General features: G+C 40.8%; 1 protein-coding gene across 12 annotated transcripts in view; it reads right to left on the reverse strand.

The window, feature by feature from the left end:
- obscnb (obscurin, cytoskeletal calmodulin and titin-interacting RhoGEF b) overlaps nt 1–17,299 on the reverse strand; it is a 63,674-nt gene that overhangs the window by 45,795 nt on the left and 580 nt on the right. For all 12 annotated transcript variants that reach the window (XM_085439295.1, XM_085439283.1, XM_085439286.1 and 9 more), the window contains exons 2-24: nt 14,683–15,766; nt 12,571–12,840; nt 12,061–12,321; nt 11,307–11,612; nt 10,947–11,213; nt 10,734–10,840; nt 9,819–9,987; nt 8,597–8,872; nt 8,229–8,510; nt 7,689–7,964; nt 7,315–7,596; nt 6,948–7,223; nt 6,546–6,827; nt 6,172–6,453; nt 5,805–6,080; nt 5,403–5,684; nt 5,029–5,310; nt 2,005–2,286; nt 1,546–1,821; nt 1,190–1,462; nt 831–1,097; nt 479–748; nt 128–394 (exon numbers count right to left, since the gene is read on the reverse strand). In XM_085439295.1, coding sequence (XP_085295421.1) covers nt 128–394; nt 479–748; nt 831–1,097; nt 1,190–1,462; nt 1,546–1,821; nt 2,005–2,286; nt 5,029–5,310; nt 5,403–5,684; nt 5,805–6,080; nt 6,172–6,453; nt 6,546–6,827; nt 6,948–7,223; nt 7,315–7,596; nt 7,689–7,964; nt 8,229–8,510; nt 8,597–8,872; nt 9,819–9,987; nt 10,734–10,840; nt 10,947–11,213; nt 11,307–11,612; nt 12,061–12,321; nt 12,571–12,840; nt 14,683–15,757 — 6,886 coding nt within the window. In that variant the 5' untranslated portion in view covers nt 15,758–15,766. The remainder of the gene's footprint in view (nt 1–127; nt 395–478; nt 749–830; nt 1,098–1,189; nt 1,463–1,545; nt 1,822–2,004; nt 2,287–5,028; nt 5,311–5,402; nt 5,685–5,804; nt 6,081–6,171; nt 6,454–6,545; nt 6,828–6,947; nt 7,224–7,314; nt 7,597–7,688; nt 7,965–8,228; nt 8,511–8,596; nt 8,873–9,818; nt 9,988–10,733; nt 10,841–10,946; nt 11,214–11,306; nt 11,613–12,060; nt 12,322–12,570; nt 12,841–14,682; nt 15,767–17,299) is intronic.

Raw genomic sequence — 17,299 nt, forward strand, 5'->3', positions numbered from 1 at the left:
AAGGAAAAGAGTGTTAACACGTAGGACTGATTTTGTGATAACAAGCGCCATGACAATGACATTCTTCTTCTTGTATGCTATGCACATCATATTCTGTATTTAAAACATTAATCTTGATGAGTCTTACTCTCCACGCTGAGCTTGGCCTGGGTCTTATCATCCAGAGTTTCGCAAGAGTAGATGCCACGGTCAGCATAAGTCACACTCTTGAAGACCAGAGCCTGCTTAGCTCCCTCTACCCGAATCTCCATGTTTCCTGCAGGTTGCAGCACTACACTGTTCTTCATCCACCTGACTTCATCCGATGCCTTACTGAGCTCCACTTCCATCCTCACTTCGCTTTGCTCCTCCACTGTCAGGTTTTCTAGCTTTTTCTTGAAAGTCACAGGTTCATCTGGAAGGGACACAAAGAATGTTAGATGGAAGTATGTGTTCATTTATATAAACAGTTAAACAATAATTCCCATTATTATCTTACGTTGCACTTGTAGAGTAGCTTTGCAGCTTTTGCCTTCTGCATCAACACTTATCTCTCCTGCATCTTTCTGAGTGACTGAGGTGATGGTAAGTGAGTGGCTGCCACCACCTTGCTCAAGCTTATACTTCTGCCCAGAAACGATGAGGATACTGTTGTGGAACCATCTGACGCTGACGTCTGCTGGGCTGACGGCACACTTGAAAACGGCATCTTTTCGCTCCGTTGCAACCACGTTGTTCAGTTTGGTGACCAACCTCACTAATCTTGGTGCTGAAAGGAATAAAGCATAATTATATAAAAGAAAAGGCTTCCATCCTGGAAAGACGTTTTTTTAGTTAAACTAGTTAATTACCTTTAGAGGAGACTTTAGCAGATGTCTTGTCATTTCTACATTCACAGCTGTATTCTCCTTCATCTTCCTTGGTCATGCCAGTCACAGTGAGAATTCGCCTAGCACCATCTGCTCTGACACAGAACCTGCCTCCAGGTTTAATCTCACGGCCATTATGGTGCCATACAGCATCCCCTGAAGCTTGATTTAGTTCGCAAATCAGGCTTAGTGTACCTCCCAGTTCCACTGTGGCAGGTTTCAAAGGGAGAACAAACTTCAAAGCTGAATCTGAGAAGAAAGCATGAGAGGGAAAAGTTCAAAGAAAAATCTTGCATCTGCACATGCATGAGAGTTGTATTTAAGACTTTTCTATGACCTGCCTTTAACTTGAACTTTGAACTCCAGTTTATCATCCGCAGTTTGACAAGAGTACGTTCCACTGTCTTTCATTTCTGCAGATTTCACTATCAGGGTACGAGAAAGGCCCTCTTTTTTCATTTCATACTTGCTGCTCTCCTTGAGCTCCATGCTATCTCTAAACCATCTCACACTACCGCCCTCTGAGGTCAGTTCAGTGGATAAAACAATGCTTTCACTTGTTTGAACCACGCATGTGTCCTTGACAGATTTCTTCTGGAACTTTATGGCTAAATCTAGAAAGAAGAACTTATTTTCAGTACTTTGTACAAATAAGTGGTAATCCATTGGCAACATGTTATATTTAAAATAAATTTACCTGTTAGCTGCAACTTAAATACCAGCTTCTCTGTTCCAGCCTCACACGTATATTCTCCAGCATCCTTTTTCTCCACTTTTTCTATCACCAGCTCACGAGTTTTGCCCTTAGACTCCATGTGGGCTCCTTTGCTGGAAGTCAGCAGCTTGCCATCCTTGTACCACTTTACCTCTGTCTTGGAATCTGAAACCTCACAACTAAGCGTGGCTCTCTGTGAGAGATAAGTTTTCACTTCCTTCTGGACTGACTCCATGTTAGAGAAGCCAGCTGGGGCTTCTGACCAGCAAATGGACAAAAAAAAACATCAATCAATGTGAAATGCAAAAAAACTTTAAGCAACTATGACTCAACTTACTGGATACAAACGAGGCAATCTGGCAGAAATACTACACAACAAGACTATTTTAAAGCTCATTGACATACAGTAGGAAAGTACTAGAGACAACTTATTGAGCTTACCTAACACCTGTATCTTAAAGGGCAGCTTCTCAGACCCAGCCTCACAGATGTACTCCCCAGCATCCTTCTTATCCACACTGTTGATCACCAGCTGCCGACTCCTGCCTTTTGACTCTACATGAACTGTCTTGCTGGTGGTCAGAAGCTTGCCATCCTTGTACCATTTTACCTCTGTATTGATATCAGATACCTCACAGGTGAGAGTGGCTTTCTGAGAGAGAGTAGCTTTCACCTCCTTTTGGATAGACTCTTTGCTGGAGAAGGCAGACTTCACTTGGATCTCTGCAGAAATAACAGTGATTAATGTCATGGCAATGTAGCAAGTTTAAGTGTGATGTGAGATAAATATAACCTAGAAAATCAATTTTCATAGCAACAAAGTGGATAAATACATAGGAAAGCCAAAACCAGGGAACAATATTTAACAGCAAAAATGTAACGTGACCACAAAATATGCAAATATGTGAAAACATCTGCAATTCCACCAAACCAAAAACAAAAATTTCTAAATCTTTCATTGAGTTTCTGTTACAGTTTTACTCAATTCAGGTGTCAGGAAAATAAACCTAAACAAAGATTTCATAAAGTATTTAAAAAAATCTCTATAAATGTATAAATCTATGTAAATGACGAGTCAGATCAGCTGATTGACTATAATGTCTAAATTACAATTTTCACAACCAAAGAATATTATAAGAGCATGATTATTGTCATGTTTTTGCTTTGTGTTCCAGTACTCTCCTTTTTCTTACAACGTCTTTACAATGCCCCACCTGAAAGCTCCAAACTTAGTGCCCACCACCTTCAGCTCATCTCCACTCAGAGCAACACAAAGAGCCTAGACAATCATCTGTCTTGCAACAGTTTTTTCTATAAATTCAACATTGATGTATGATGCTTGATGATTCAGGAGTCAGTGAGTTACTGTAATATTCACTTTTAATAGTTACTAAAATAACAGCAATGACAATAACTATTACATAGTTTTTGTTATATAATTTGCATGTACTTCTCTTTTAGGTGTTAAAACACTTAACCTGTATGTTACATCCCCAATTTTCACTTGCTTTTAACATATAACCTCCAGCATCTTTCTTCTCTACATTGTCAATCACCATTTAAGTAATCCTGCCCTTTGAATCCATGTGATCTGCTTTGCTGGGATTTGGCAGCTTGTCATCTTTTTACCATTCCGCCTCTGTCTTGTTATCAACTATAATGGAGTAAGGTGACAGTACAATTACCTGTACAAAAACAACAGTTCAACTGAAATCACACAAAAACGCACAGCAAATGCATGATAACTCAGATTAGAGCAGGGCGATATGGCCAAAAATATTTATCACGATATATATTTGAAAAGTTGCGATAACGATATAACCGACGATATAATTGATGCGAGACAAAATACAACTCCACAACATTACTAGCGCAAAAAGACAACCTTCCATTTATTTTCACTTAAACAAGAAGCTGGTTTTTATGTACATTAAAGCTTTATAAAAATGTAACAGTGCAAATGCAAATTCCTTGCTGAAAGTTTAACCAAAAGGCATTTCCAGTAGAAATGGGCTGACATATCCTGAGCATAACCATGTATAATATCCACTGAAGTTAAAAAGAGGTGCAGTACGCATTTTTCGGACCATAAGGTGCACGGGATTATAAGGCACATTAAGCGAAACAAAGCAGTCAGATAAATCAAACTTTATTCAACTCATTCTTCTTGCTTCCTCCACTTCTGTACCATTGATTCATTAATGTTGAATTCTCTGACAGCTGCTCTATTCCCATGTTGTTGCAGTATATTAATGACTAACCTCGTATTGTGGATGGATTATCTCAGTTGTTCTCCTGACTGAAGTTTGGTCCGTTTACAGCATCCTGCCATGCGATTGCATTTGTCTCTAACCATGAAGAACCTTCACGTTAACTTTTATAAGTGGAAAAGTGTTAGTGTTCCTCCTCCAGCTTCACTGTTTATGTTATGCTAACATAGCTGTGTCGCTAGCGATCACGTAGCACATCATTATATACCAGCTAGCCCAACTTCAGTAACCCTACAAACGTCACTGCTGTTTAGTTTCCTGTCTTCATTTATGTTGGAAGTGATAGCAGAGCTGTACGTTTGATTTTTTTCAGAAATCTCTCAGTCAGAACATGCAATATCATGCTTAGGTAACTAGCGAAACTAGCGAGCTAACTTCCGCTAGCTTCCTGCTAACTCCGTTAAATGTAATAACTTTTGTTTTCATGGATGCCTGGAAGTTAAACTTTATAGTTACACCTGGTAAAGCAGCAATGCTGATCGTTTTATTAAAGATGAAATAATTTAGACAGTTTTTAACTCTAAGTGATGCTGCAGTGTTGTTTGACCTGAAGCATATGGAGTTTAGGACCCAGATTACTCCCAGATTTAAGAGCATCTTAGTCCGACAAATATGACAATAACGACGGCCGCTTGCATGTTCTGCAAAAAAAATGTGCTTTGTTGTGTATCTGACGGACAAACACCAAACCAGTTCCACATCACGGAAGTTGCACCATTTTTACAAACCAATTCTGGTTCATCTGTTTCACTCAACAATCGGCCATGTGCGTATGAAAACAAAGGCACTGCGCATGCGCGTTTTACTCCCATTCTATCGCGATATTTCATTTTCCTATCGTTGCCTAACATTATACCGGTATTACCGTGAACGGTATAATATGGCCCAGCCCTAACTCAGATAACTAGAACCTGGCAAATAACCAGCTAAAGATACCAGATCTTGTAACCAGAGACCAAAACATGGAGCTCAGCAGGTCATTTGAACAACATAACTCAATTTTCTACTCAAAGGCTGCAACAATTTTTTATCAAATTAAACCAAATACTACATCCCACAACTGAAGCAACCAACAATGTATTCAATGCAAACACAAAAACACTTTTTTGTGAAGAAGCCTTTGCATTAAACGATCTAAAATATGTTTTACACGTTACACTATATTATTATAAGTGTGACATCCATAGAGGCATACCTTGCACATGTATCTTAAAGGCCAGCTTTTCAGTCCCAGCCTCACAGATGTACTCTCCAGCATCCTTCTTCTCCACACTGTCAATCACCAGCTGGCGATTCTTGCCCTTTGATTCAGTATGGATTGTCCTGCTGGAGCTCAGCAGCTTGGCATCCTTGTACCACTTCACTTCTGTCTTGTTATCAGATACCTCACAGCTTAGAACAGCTTTCTGTGACAGGGTGGCTTTTACCTCCTTTTGGATTGACTCCTTATTAGAGAAAGCTGACTGGACCTGTGTGTCTGAGGAGACCATGAATATGGATGATAAATTTCTCTCTCTCTGCAGCACCTGCAAGCCCCATGAATCAAACCAGTTAGATCATTGCCCCTACCTGCCACCTGTAGTTTGAAGGCAAGCTTTTCAGTCCCAGCCTCACAGATGTACTCTCCAGCATCCTTCTTCTCCACATTGTCAATCACCAGCTGGCGATTCTTGGCCTTTGATTCAGTATGGATTGTCTTGGTGGAAGTCAGCAGCTTGCTATCCTTGTACCACTTCACTTCTGTCTTGGCGTCGGCTACTTCACAGCTCAGGACAGCCTTCTGGGAGATGGTGGCTTTCACTTCCTTCTTAACTGAATCCTTGTTAAAGAAGGCTGATTGGACATGTGTGTCTATGGAAACCATGAAAATAAATTCAAATTCTTTGCTGTCCAGAAACAAATAGGTTTAATATCTGTAAGGCGCATAACTCAAGAGGAAAAACTAGAAACCAGTTAGGGCACTGCCCCTACCTGCCACCTGTAGTTTGAAGGCAAGCTTTTCAGTCCCAGCTTCACAGATGTACTCTCCAGCATCCTTCTTCTCCACACTGTCGATCACCAGCTGACGATTCTTGCCCTTAGACTCTGTGTGGATAGTCTTGCTAGAGGACAGGAGCTTTCCATCTTTGTACCACTTCACCTCTGTCTTGGAATCAGAAACCTCACAGCTCAAAGTGGCCTTCTGGGACAAAGTGACTTTCACCTCCTTTTGTATAGAGTCCTTATTATAGAAGACTGATTGGGCCTCTGAACGAGGAGTCATGAAAGGAAAAAACATCAGATGATATTTATTCAAAATATAGAAACTAAGTAATGCTATGATTTCAAAAGATCTTACCTGCCACCTGCAGTTTGAAGGTGAGCTTTTCAGTCCCAGCCTCACAGATGTACTCTCCAGCATCCTTTTTCTCCACACTGTCAATCATCAGCTGACGATTCTTGCCCTTTGACTCAGTATGGATTGTCCTGCTGGAGCTCAGCAGCTTGGCATCTTTGTACCACTTCACTTCTGTCTTGTTATCAGATACCTCACAGCTTAGAACAGCTTTCTGTGACAGGGTGGCTTTTACCTCCTTTTGGATTGACTCCTTATTAGAGAAAGCTGACTGGACCTGTGTGTCTGAGGAGACCATGAATATGGATGATAAATTTCTCTCTCTCTGCAGCACCTGCAAGCCCCATGAATCAAACCAGTTAGATCATTGCCCCTACCTGCCACCTGTAGTTTGAAGGCAAGCTTTTCAGTCCCAGCCTCACAGATGTACTCTCCAGCATCCTTCTTCTCCACATTGTCAATCACCAGCTGGCGATTCTTGGCCTTTGATTCAGTATGGATTGTCTTGGTGGAAGTCAGCAGCTTGCTATCCTTGTACCACTTCACTTCTGTCTTGGCGTCGGCTACTTCACAGCTCAGGACAGCCTTCTGGGAGATGGTGGCTTTCACTTCCTTCTTAACTGAATCCTTGTTAAAGAAGGCTGATTGGACATGTGTGTCTATGGAAACCATGAAAATAAATTCAAATTCTTTGCTGTCCAGAAACAAATAGGTTTAATATCTGTAAGGCGCATAACTCAAGAGGAAAAACTAGAAACCAGTTAGGGCACTGCCCCTACCTGCCACCTGTAGTTTGAAGGCAAGCTTTTCAGTCCCAGCTTCACAGATGTACTCTCCAGCATCCTTCTTCTCCACACTGTCGATCACCAGCTGACGATTCTTGCCCTTAGACTCTGTGTGGATAGTCTTGCTAGAGGACAGGAGCTTTCCATCTTTGTACCACTTCACCTCTGTCTTGGAATCAGAAACCTCACAGCTCAAAGTGGCCTTCTGGGACAAAGTGACTTTCACCTCCTTTTGTATAGAGTCCTTATTATAGAAGACTGATTGGGCCTCTGAACGAGGAGTCATGAAAGGAAAAAACATCAGATGATATTTATTCAAAATATAGAAACTAAGTAATGCTATGATTTCAAAAGATCTTACCTGCCACCTGCAGTTTGAAGGTGAGCTTTTCAGTCCCAGCCTCACAGATGTACTCTCCAGCATCCTTTTTCTCCACACTGTCAATCATCAGCTGACGATTCTTGCCCTTTGACTCAGTATGGATTGTCCTGCTGGAGCTCAGCAGCTTGGCATCTTTGTACCACTTCACTTCTGTCTTGTTATCAGATACCTCACAGCATAGAACAGCTTTCTGTGACAGGGTGGCTTTTACCTCCTTTTGGATTGACTCCTTATTAGAGAAAGCTGACTGGACCTGTGTGTCTGAGGAGACCATGAATATGGATGATAAATTTCTCTCTCTCTGCAGCACCTGCAAGCCCCATGAATCAAACCAGTTAGATCATTGCCCCTACCTGCCACCTGTAGTTTGAAGGCAAGCTTTTCAGTCCCAGCCTCACAGATGTACTCTCCAGCATCCTTCTTCTCCACACTGTCGATCACCAGCTGGCGATTCTTGGCCTTTGACTCAGTATGGATTGTCTTGGTGGAAGTCAGCAGCTTGCCATCCTTGTACCACTTCACCTCTGTCTTGGTATCGACCACCTCACAGCTCAACGTGGCTTTCTGGGAAAGCATGGCTTTAACCTCCTTCTGAATAGACTCCTTGTTGATGAAAGCTGACTGGGAATCTGAGGGTAACACAAGTAAGAAGAGCAGTGCTGTCATAAGCTTTAAAATCACAGATGATTGGAATAATTTAGAGGCAAAATATGAAACACACACTTAGCGCTTGATAGGATGATATGATAAATCTAAATATGTATATTTTTGGCACTTCAAGATAGTGGATGGTTTAGATGATTAAATGTACACCATGAGCATTACTATGAATTTTATACATTTATAAAGATTAAAAATCTTTAGATTTAAATGAATCAACCAGGCTGTCCCACCTGTGACAAATATCTTGAAGACTAGCTTGTCCCCTCCAGCTTCACAGGTATACTCTCCAGCATCACTCTTCTCCACCTTTTCAATCACCAGCTGGCGAGTGTTGCCTTTTGCTTCTGAGTATATGGTCCTACTGGATATCAACAGCTTGCCATCTTTGTACCATTTCACCTCTGTCTTGCTATCTGACACATTACAAGTAAGAGTTGCTTTTTGGGAGAGAGTGGCCTTCACTTCCTTTTGGACTGACTCTTTGTTGGAGAAGGCAGCTACAGCTGGAGTTTCTGTGAGGAAAAAAGAAGTTTCTGTGCCATCAAATACTCCCAAATCAACATAAAAAACCCAGCCTTGTGCCATCATGCAGTGTTACCTTTTATCTTAACCTGGAATGTGATTTTGTCAGCTGCTGTCTCACACGAATAATGTCCTTCATCAATCTTCTTGGCACTCTTGATAATGAGTTTCCTTTGAGTCCCTTTGGAGATGATGGTAGTTCTTTGGTCCTCAGTGATTTCCATTTGATCTTTTCTCCACACAACAGCAGCACTGGCAGATGAAACCTCACAGCTCAGCTCAAGATCTCCTTTGAGAGTCGATGACATTCCCATGGTACCTCTGGCTTTGTTTAGAAATTTGGCAGGTTCATCTTAGGGAGGGAAAAGCAATAAAAAGTTACCATGTGACTTATGTGTAATAATAAAATTAAATGTCTTTTTTAAAAGTTTGGTTGGATTGTTAACGCAGGAGCTCATGTTTAGGAAGAGGGTTGGCCACGGCCCAACCACTTCCAACAACAGGGGCAGCCTGAGAAGCAGTTTCTTCTCAGGATTTATTTTCAATTAATTTAAAATAAACATTTAAATAAACAAAAGGACTAAACATGTTTTCCTTTCCTTTCTAATAAAGTAAAAGGAAGCAGTTATTAAATTATCATACATGAATTCCAACCGATAGCAGCCACTTTACAGTGACCCGTTAAATATAAGAAAGCACATCACAGGTCAGAGGGTTGATCAGCAGAGGATGAAGAAACTTTCCTTAACTTTACTTTGAATTGTATAATGCTGTGGGTCCATATCATGTGACATGTGGATGATGTTCTTGTGTTTTTATGAGATATTTACATTAGAAAAAACTCATCTAAAACATGTCACCTGTAATTAATGGATGTTTTTTTCTTGCATTTAAATTTTTTAGGCTTTCACATTTTTATGGGGTTTTTTGTTTTTGTTTTTTTAATGGCAGGAATACTCGGGTAATGGGTTAGAGTGAGGATGAAGTCACTTAATGTGGAAATTCATTTACAGTTAAAAACAGAAAAATAAACAGAGAGCATACTTGAGTTAGAGCGGACCATTTCTGCCTGTTTTATTTTGTCCTTGAAAGCACGGGCAGTTTCTTTTGAGACAAGCTAATGAATCTGTTTGATGCCTCAAAGATAAAACCAATCAGAGCAGCTCACATTCCAGTAAATCATTTGAGGTGTTTTGCACCCTGAACCTAGTTCCTATTACAAAAATCCTCTCTGGAAAATCCTAATTGTGATTTGAAGCAACAAATGATGTAAAGTTAGCTGCAATTTTTACACATACCTTTAAGAGTGAGTTGCATGGACATCTTGTCATCAGGTAACACACAATCATAAATGCCCACATCTTCCTCAGTGACGTTGTGTACCATCAGGATCCTCTTGCGGTCATTAAGCACATATTCATACTTTTTGCCCATTTTTAGCTCCCGTCCGTTCTTCGTCCAAACCACCTGAAGAAAGAAATACAGAAATGCTTTCCAAATTAAACAGGTTAGGATCACACAAACACATACATGTGCTATTAATGTTAACTGGAATTACTCAAACACAAAAGTGTCTCATTTGCAGATTATTCAGAAAAGGGTGCACCAAGGGTGTAGCATTGGAGGACAAAGAACAAGGCGGTCACAGGAAATTTGAGTATTTAATGAAAAGTGAAAAGTTGTGTTACACAAGAGTTAAAACAGAATTTTGTGTTAGGTAAAATGAAAAAAATTTATACAGATGTAAAAGTTATAATCCTATTAAGTAATCTAATAGTGCACAAGTTGTATAGTCAAAATATAATTTGAGGTACCTAAAGTAAGCACATTAATCATGTCGAATTTGAATCAAAATATTGTAGAGTAGAAGCAGGAAGTAACACTACACCGAAGTGCTTAAATTAAAATACAAGTACATTAAACCAGTACTTAAGTAAATTACTCAAGTAAAGCTCTTTGTCTTTGTCAGGTCAATTCAATTTTATTTATACAGCGCCATATCACAACAGCAGCCGCCTCAAAGAGCTTTATATTGTAAGGTAGACCCTACAATAATAATATGTAGACGTAGAATTAGGATAATTAAATATCCTATTGACACATCTACAAAGCTCTTTCAAAAAGACGTTAAACGTTATATTAAAACAGCTGTTTTAATAGAGTCTGTAAAGGCAAAAACTAAAACAAATTATTTACATATTTCTATCACTAACCTGTGTGTCGTAATCTGACACCTCAACAGTCAGCTGAGCAGTGGCTTGGGCACTGCAGGTCACCACCTCTAGATGATCGGATTTGTTGGTGAACCTAACAGAAGGGGCTGAAAACAACGTGGCACTGTAAGAGGGTATTACTGATTGGAAGAAAAAAAAACCACAAAAAAAGACACAAATTAATAGGACTGAGGTCATTTCTCTAGTATGTACCTTTCACATTGAGGATGCAACTGCTTTGTGAGCCTCCACCCACAAACTTGACTTCAGTTCCATTCATTTCCATGGTCACAACTCGGATGAGCAATGTGTGTATGTTTTTTGACCTGGTGATGAGGTAGTCGGCTCCGCTGCGCAAAAGGCGTCCGTTTAGGGACCAGAAGCCTGAGCAAACAGCAGACAGCTCGACAGAGATGGAGAATTCCTCACCGGAGACTGCAGTGCTGTTAATCAGACCTTTTCTGATTTCTGCAGTGGGTTCTGAAAAGAGGCCCGCAAACAGGATTTTAAGAAGGAAGAACAAAAACCAAACATAGACATAAATGACAACAATCACAGAGAATTCAGTCTTACCAAGGTAGAAGGTTCCAGGTACCTCCAGGTAGGCACTCTGCCCAAAGTCATTAATGGCAGAGATACGGAACTGGTAGCTAGCTTCTTCAGTGAAGTTGCAGATTGTAAACTCTGTTGTGACAATGGTTTCTTCAGCATTGCACCTCTGCCACATTTGGGTACCAACCTTCCTTCGCTCTACAACGTAGCCTTTGATGGGGACAGGGCGGTCACTGTCAGGAGGAGACCACTGAATGGTGATGGAGGACTCTGTTTTGTTCTGCACCACAGCGTCAACTGGGGGATCGGGAGGATGCTTCCGGGCAGCTAGAGAAAAATATTGTGATGTTATTTAGTTGGAGTACTAGTTTCAGTTCTTCTTTTGTATTTACGTAATATATGCTGATATTTGACCTAACAACAAGAAATATATCGAGATACACTGTTTTGTATAATTCAATAAATGTTTGGTTCATTATTGTACCAAAGGGTCCTGTCACCCTCCCCTCATCCCCAAAAGATTGCAGCAGATGGCTGGAGTTTTTCCTTCCCACTGTTGCCAAGTGTTTAGTCATAGGGGGTTGTCTGATTGTTGGGTTTTCTCTCTAATATTGTAGGATCTTTACCTTACAATAAAAATCGCCTTGAGGCAACTGTTGAAATGATTTTGCACTATATAAATAAAATAAATTGAATTTAAATCAATCGCCACAAGATATTTTGTATATATTTACTACAGATATCATTAGAATGTATCAAACAACATTTAACCCACCAGTAACTGAGAATCGGGTGGATGTCTTGCAGTCTCCAGCCACAAACGCCACTTCTCCAGAGTCCTCTGCCTGGCAATCTCTAATTGTGAGTGTGTACTGTCTAAGCACGCAGCCGATTGAAATACGTGAATCCTCTTTTAACTTCTCGCCATTGCGAGTCCAGTAGGCGTCTGGATAGGGATGTTCCAGCTCCACGCAGAAGATGACAGTGTCGCTAACAGGAACTACTGTCCTCCGAGGAAGCTTCTTAGTTATGTTACCTGAGATATAAGAAGAAACTGATTTGAGATGAAGAAAACAGAACTGAAAACTGCATTTTTCAAATAGATATAGCAGTAAATAATGGTCCAATGTAGTAAACATTCACAGACCAGGTCATGTCGCATTAAGTATCCACATGAGATGCATGTAATATTTACATTAAACCCATATAGACAATTGTAATTACACTTGATAAGTGCACAAACACTGAAGAAGAACAGTGGAAAGAAAAAGAGTCTCTACCGTACCCAGGACTGTGAGCTCAGCCACAGTGCGACTGCCCTCTTTCATCTCGCATATATAAACTCCATCGTCGTTGGTGGTAACGTTGTGTATGGTGAGGCGACGGAGGGTGCCGTCCTGCTCCATGCGATATTTAGCATTTTGCTGCAGTCGCGTTTCCTCCATGAACCAGTTGGTATAAGTGGAACTAAGAGGCACCTCACACATGAGTGTGGCTGAGGTTTTTTCCTGCACCTCCACATCCTGCAGCTTTCTCCTGAATGGCACCTTGGGTTCTGGCACAAGGAAATATGACAGAATCTTTAACCAAAGCTGAACTACATCACACTTTCAACTTCTACATGTATTTACCCACATATTCAAATATATGTCAGGCTAATGAAATATCAATAAAGTGAGAGAAACTAGAACATTTAAATTCAGGAATCAAGTGTAGAAAATCTGATTTAAGAAGTGAGATAAGTTCAACCTGAGCACTCAGTATAGCCAAATAAAATATTTAACATTTGCATTCATGTTTTCCAATATGTTTCCTAAACTGTGCTCTCCAAAGACTAAGTGAGTTAATTTCATCTTGCCATGCTGAATATTTTTGCTTCAAGCATGGTTGTAATAACATCCAAACAGGCACTGCAAAGATTCAAATACAGGATGGCTTCCAAAGCAAACATAAGATTACTTTTTATCACCAGAAGTGGCAATAAACTCCAAATCCAAGGGGCAGGTTACACCATGGACAGTCTGTCACATTTATAGAATACATAAGGTGCACTGATAGGAATGGGATCCTTTCTGTCAACATCTCTTATTCATCTCATATTCTTGTTCTTGTTCCAATCCACTGCCTTTATGTGTGAATTTTGCACGTTCTCCCCTTGCCTGTGTGGGTTCTCTCTCGGACACTACGGCTTCCTCTCAAAGTTCAGAGTCATTTATTTTAAGTTAACTGGTGATTCTTGGTGTGAATGTAAGTGTGAATAGCTTTCTTTTTCTGTATGTTAGCCCTGTGGTAGACTGGCAACCTGTCTAGGGTGTATCCAGCTTATCCACCCATTGACAGCTGTGGTAGACTCCAGCTTAACTTCAACCCTAAACCCTAAACTGGACAAGTACTAAAGAAAATGGATGAGTATTAGCAAACTACTTCTCCAGTGCATATGTAAAGAATGGTATATAAAGACTATCATGCAGTTCATGTGCTGGATACTGTATTTGCCATTACACTACCATTTATTTTCTAGCCACATATAGTAAAACTTCTTTCCATTTCAAAGCTTTCTGCAAAACTCCAGCAAAGTACCAAATTGCTGGGAAAATATCACACAAAGAACCAATTTTCCTGCACTTTGAATTCAGCTGGTACATCGGCAGCTTGGCACTCGACATCGGACTGACTGGAAATTAATATCTGAAATTAAAATCTGCAACTCTACAGCTTCATATCCTGGACCAACATCTTCCTGAGGGAAGTCACATCAGCAGTGTGCCAAAGTGATCTACTGAGTGAGTGACCATCTTAGCAACTGTGAACTACTCATCGCCAGCAGAAAATAGCTGCAACACAACACCTTACTTCAGGACATGAGCCAGAATTCAGTCTTGTTGTTAAAAGGCAAACAACAACACCCAGAAGATTCAGAAGAGTAATTACAGTTCCCAGTAAGCACTGCTCTCAGTTTGTAACTATTAAAATATACAAATGAGTCACACTGGAGCATGGGGGACACGATATTTAAGTACAACGGATGCTGCAGATTATAGATACACCATGACAGTGTTATAAACAGTGTAATAAATTAATATGCAGCTCAAAATATCCTCATCAAATAAACCATTTACGTCTCCTAGAAAAGGATTCATGACTTCTAAACTATTAAATATGTACATAAGTATGAGCTTTTTATAAACATTTGTATCTTCAGAGGGTTAGGGTCTTTGACCTGAGTACTACAGACAGAAAGTGAGTTGAGATTTGTTAGCATTATCAAAAAATAAGGTAAAGCCAGCCTTAATATTTCCCTGCATACTTATTAGAAGTATGCAAACATATCTTTACTAAAAACTTAATTCAGGAGGATTTTCTTAACTGCGATTGCTCAAAAATGGTAATAGCTTACCTTTGACTGTTACTAACACAGCGCTGTAGGTCTGCCCTGCCATATTGGTTGCATTGCAGGTGTAGAGGCCATTATCAGTCTGCTTGCAGTACAGGATTTTCAGGATGAAGTTCTCAGCTTGGTCCTCATAAATGACATGTCTGCGGCCCTCGCTGATGTTCATTCCATCCTTCCTCCAGATAGTGTGGGGTTTGGGGTGACCGGTCACAAAGCAGCTGAGTTTGGCATGTTTCCCCTCAGTCACGGTGCAGGTACGAGTGAATACACCTTTAGGAAGCTTCGCCAGGGCAGATGCTCGCAGATCGTGTTCCAGGCCCAGAGAACTGAAAGCATCCGTGATTTTGGCCGTGGAGGAGGAAGAAATGGAGGCGCTGCTTTCTTCATTGCGGTAGATGGAGATCTCCTCTTTGCGCTTCTGTAGGTGAGAGAGAAGGGAGCTGCTCTTATCTACAGCTTGGCGGTGGGAATCCTGAGCATCTACAACGAGGGCAGCCGCAGCTTGTGCGCGGCCGACAGTGTTCTGGGCCCTGCAGGTGTAAGTGCCGCTGTCCAGGTTTCGTACGCACTGGATCTTTAAAGTGCTGCCATCGCTCTCAGAAATGATCTTGATGCGACTGGTCTCCCCCAGGTAGCGCCCATCCTTTTCCCATTCAAAGTTGGCCTCAGGGTAAGCTGCAACTTGGCAGTGGAAAACAACATCACCGCCCAAAACAACACGTGCAGAGGCAGGCTTCACCATGAAAACAGGGGCCTTCTGAGACATCTCTGTCGGCAGCGCCACTTTGAGGGTTACAGCGGCGTAAGCTTCACCGACGCTGTTCTTAGCTCTGCACATGTACTGTCCACTGTCCTCCAGAGTTAAGTCATAGATGGTCAGGCGATAAGCGTCTCCATCTTCCACAGTCTTGAAGCGGCCTCCGGACGTCAGCTTCAGCTTGTCTTTTTCCCAGGTTATCAGTGGAGTTGGGCTGCCCACAATTGTGCAGCTGAGTGTGGCATCCTTGCCCACACACACTGAAAATGCCTTTGGGCGAGTGAGAAACCTGGGGGCCCCTCCAAACAAGTTTTGTTCCATCGTTTGTTCCTGTGATCAAACAAAGGGCAAATATTACACATCTTATAAGTCTTATTAATATCTTGGAACAGTTATTGAGTCCAAACTCAACTTTGAAGCAACATGTGTGCAAAAAATCTCCACACTGATAAAACCATTTGTTTCATCCTGCTTTTTTTAGTCTGTTTTATCCTTTTTATTTGGTGTCACGGTGTTGATTTCTGCCTCTCTCTCTTTTGTCCTTTCGCCCTACCCTCAACCTAACCCTGACCCCAATCAGTCATGGCAGATGGCTGCCCCTCCCTGAGCCTGATTCTGCCAGAGGCTTCTTCCTGTTAAGAGGGAGTTTTTCCTTCCCACTGTCACCACATGCTTGCTCATAGGGAGGCATCTGATTGTTGGGGTTTTCTCTCTATTACTGTAGAGTCTTTACAGTATAAAACACTTTGAGGTGACTGTTGCTGTGATTTGGTGCTATGTATATAAAATTGAATTGAACTGATATTTATCTGTGAAGGACAGAAAGGGCAGATTGGTGAGCCACGGCTGAGCTCAGCATCACTGTACACCACAATTATAGTGTCTGCTGGGCATGATTTTACTGGACAATTTGCTCCCTTTGCATAGTGACTTTCAGCTTCTCGTCCCAAAGTGCAAAACAATACGGTTTACAAAACAACTTTGTTCCAGCAGCCATTACTCAGATTAACCGAGCATAGCGTTGCTATCCTACATGATGCCAAGTGAATTCTCTGTAATTATAGTATAATTATTTCTTCAGTATTTTTTATTAAGCTTATATATTTTCTGTGTTTGCACTGACAAACATGGATGGAAGATGGATGACTCTCTACTCCAGACCAAATCTACCCATGGGTACAAATAAAGTAATTGAAACAATAAAAATATTAAATAAATAAATACAAAACTGATTTTATATATGTACAAGTTTAATAACCTTTATTAAAAACACCAATCTTCAACTGCAAGTATAAATAAACCAGGAAGTACAAATGTAAAAATTACAAAACTATATCAAGAAAAAATAAATACATTTACTATTATTTCCTGTAGATCATATTCCTCCACAAACACCTGTCAACTTTACACAAACCCATTGTAAAATCTGGCCTTCTGCTATGTGTTCTCTAAAATATGTTATGCTATGAAAATAGACATAAATCCAGAGTTAGGGTGGCATATTTATAGCTGACAGTTACAGTAGCTATATATCAGTCAACATATCCTTGACCTGCCGCAGCGGACATTCATCAATACAAAGACCTATTCAAAGGGAAAGAAGCTAAATAGCAAACAAATTCCCTCACAACAAGGTCAGAAAGAGCGCTTATGTGTCTTTCAAACAGTGACATTTACCAGCTTTGTCACCTCCGCCGCTTTAACTGCCTGTCCCAAAAATAACCTCAGCTGTCAGACTCCGTCTCTGTCCATTGCCATTTGTAGAAGCGAAAGGGACATCAGCTGTTTGATAAAGCTCCCACTTCACAAACATACTTCATTTCTAGCACTGTCCGTTTTCTACCAGCTGAGGAAAACTCGTAA

The sequence above is a fragment of the Copadichromis virginalis genome, linkage group LG18 (genome assembly GCF_057382275.1).
Source record: "Copadichromis virginalis isolate Kocher_CV1m ecotype Utaka linkage group LG18, C_Virginalis_male_GT1.1, whole genome shotgun sequence".
Classification (NCBI taxonomy): domain Eukaryota; kingdom Metazoa; phylum Chordata; class Actinopteri; order Cichliformes; family Cichlidae; genus Copadichromis; species Copadichromis virginalis.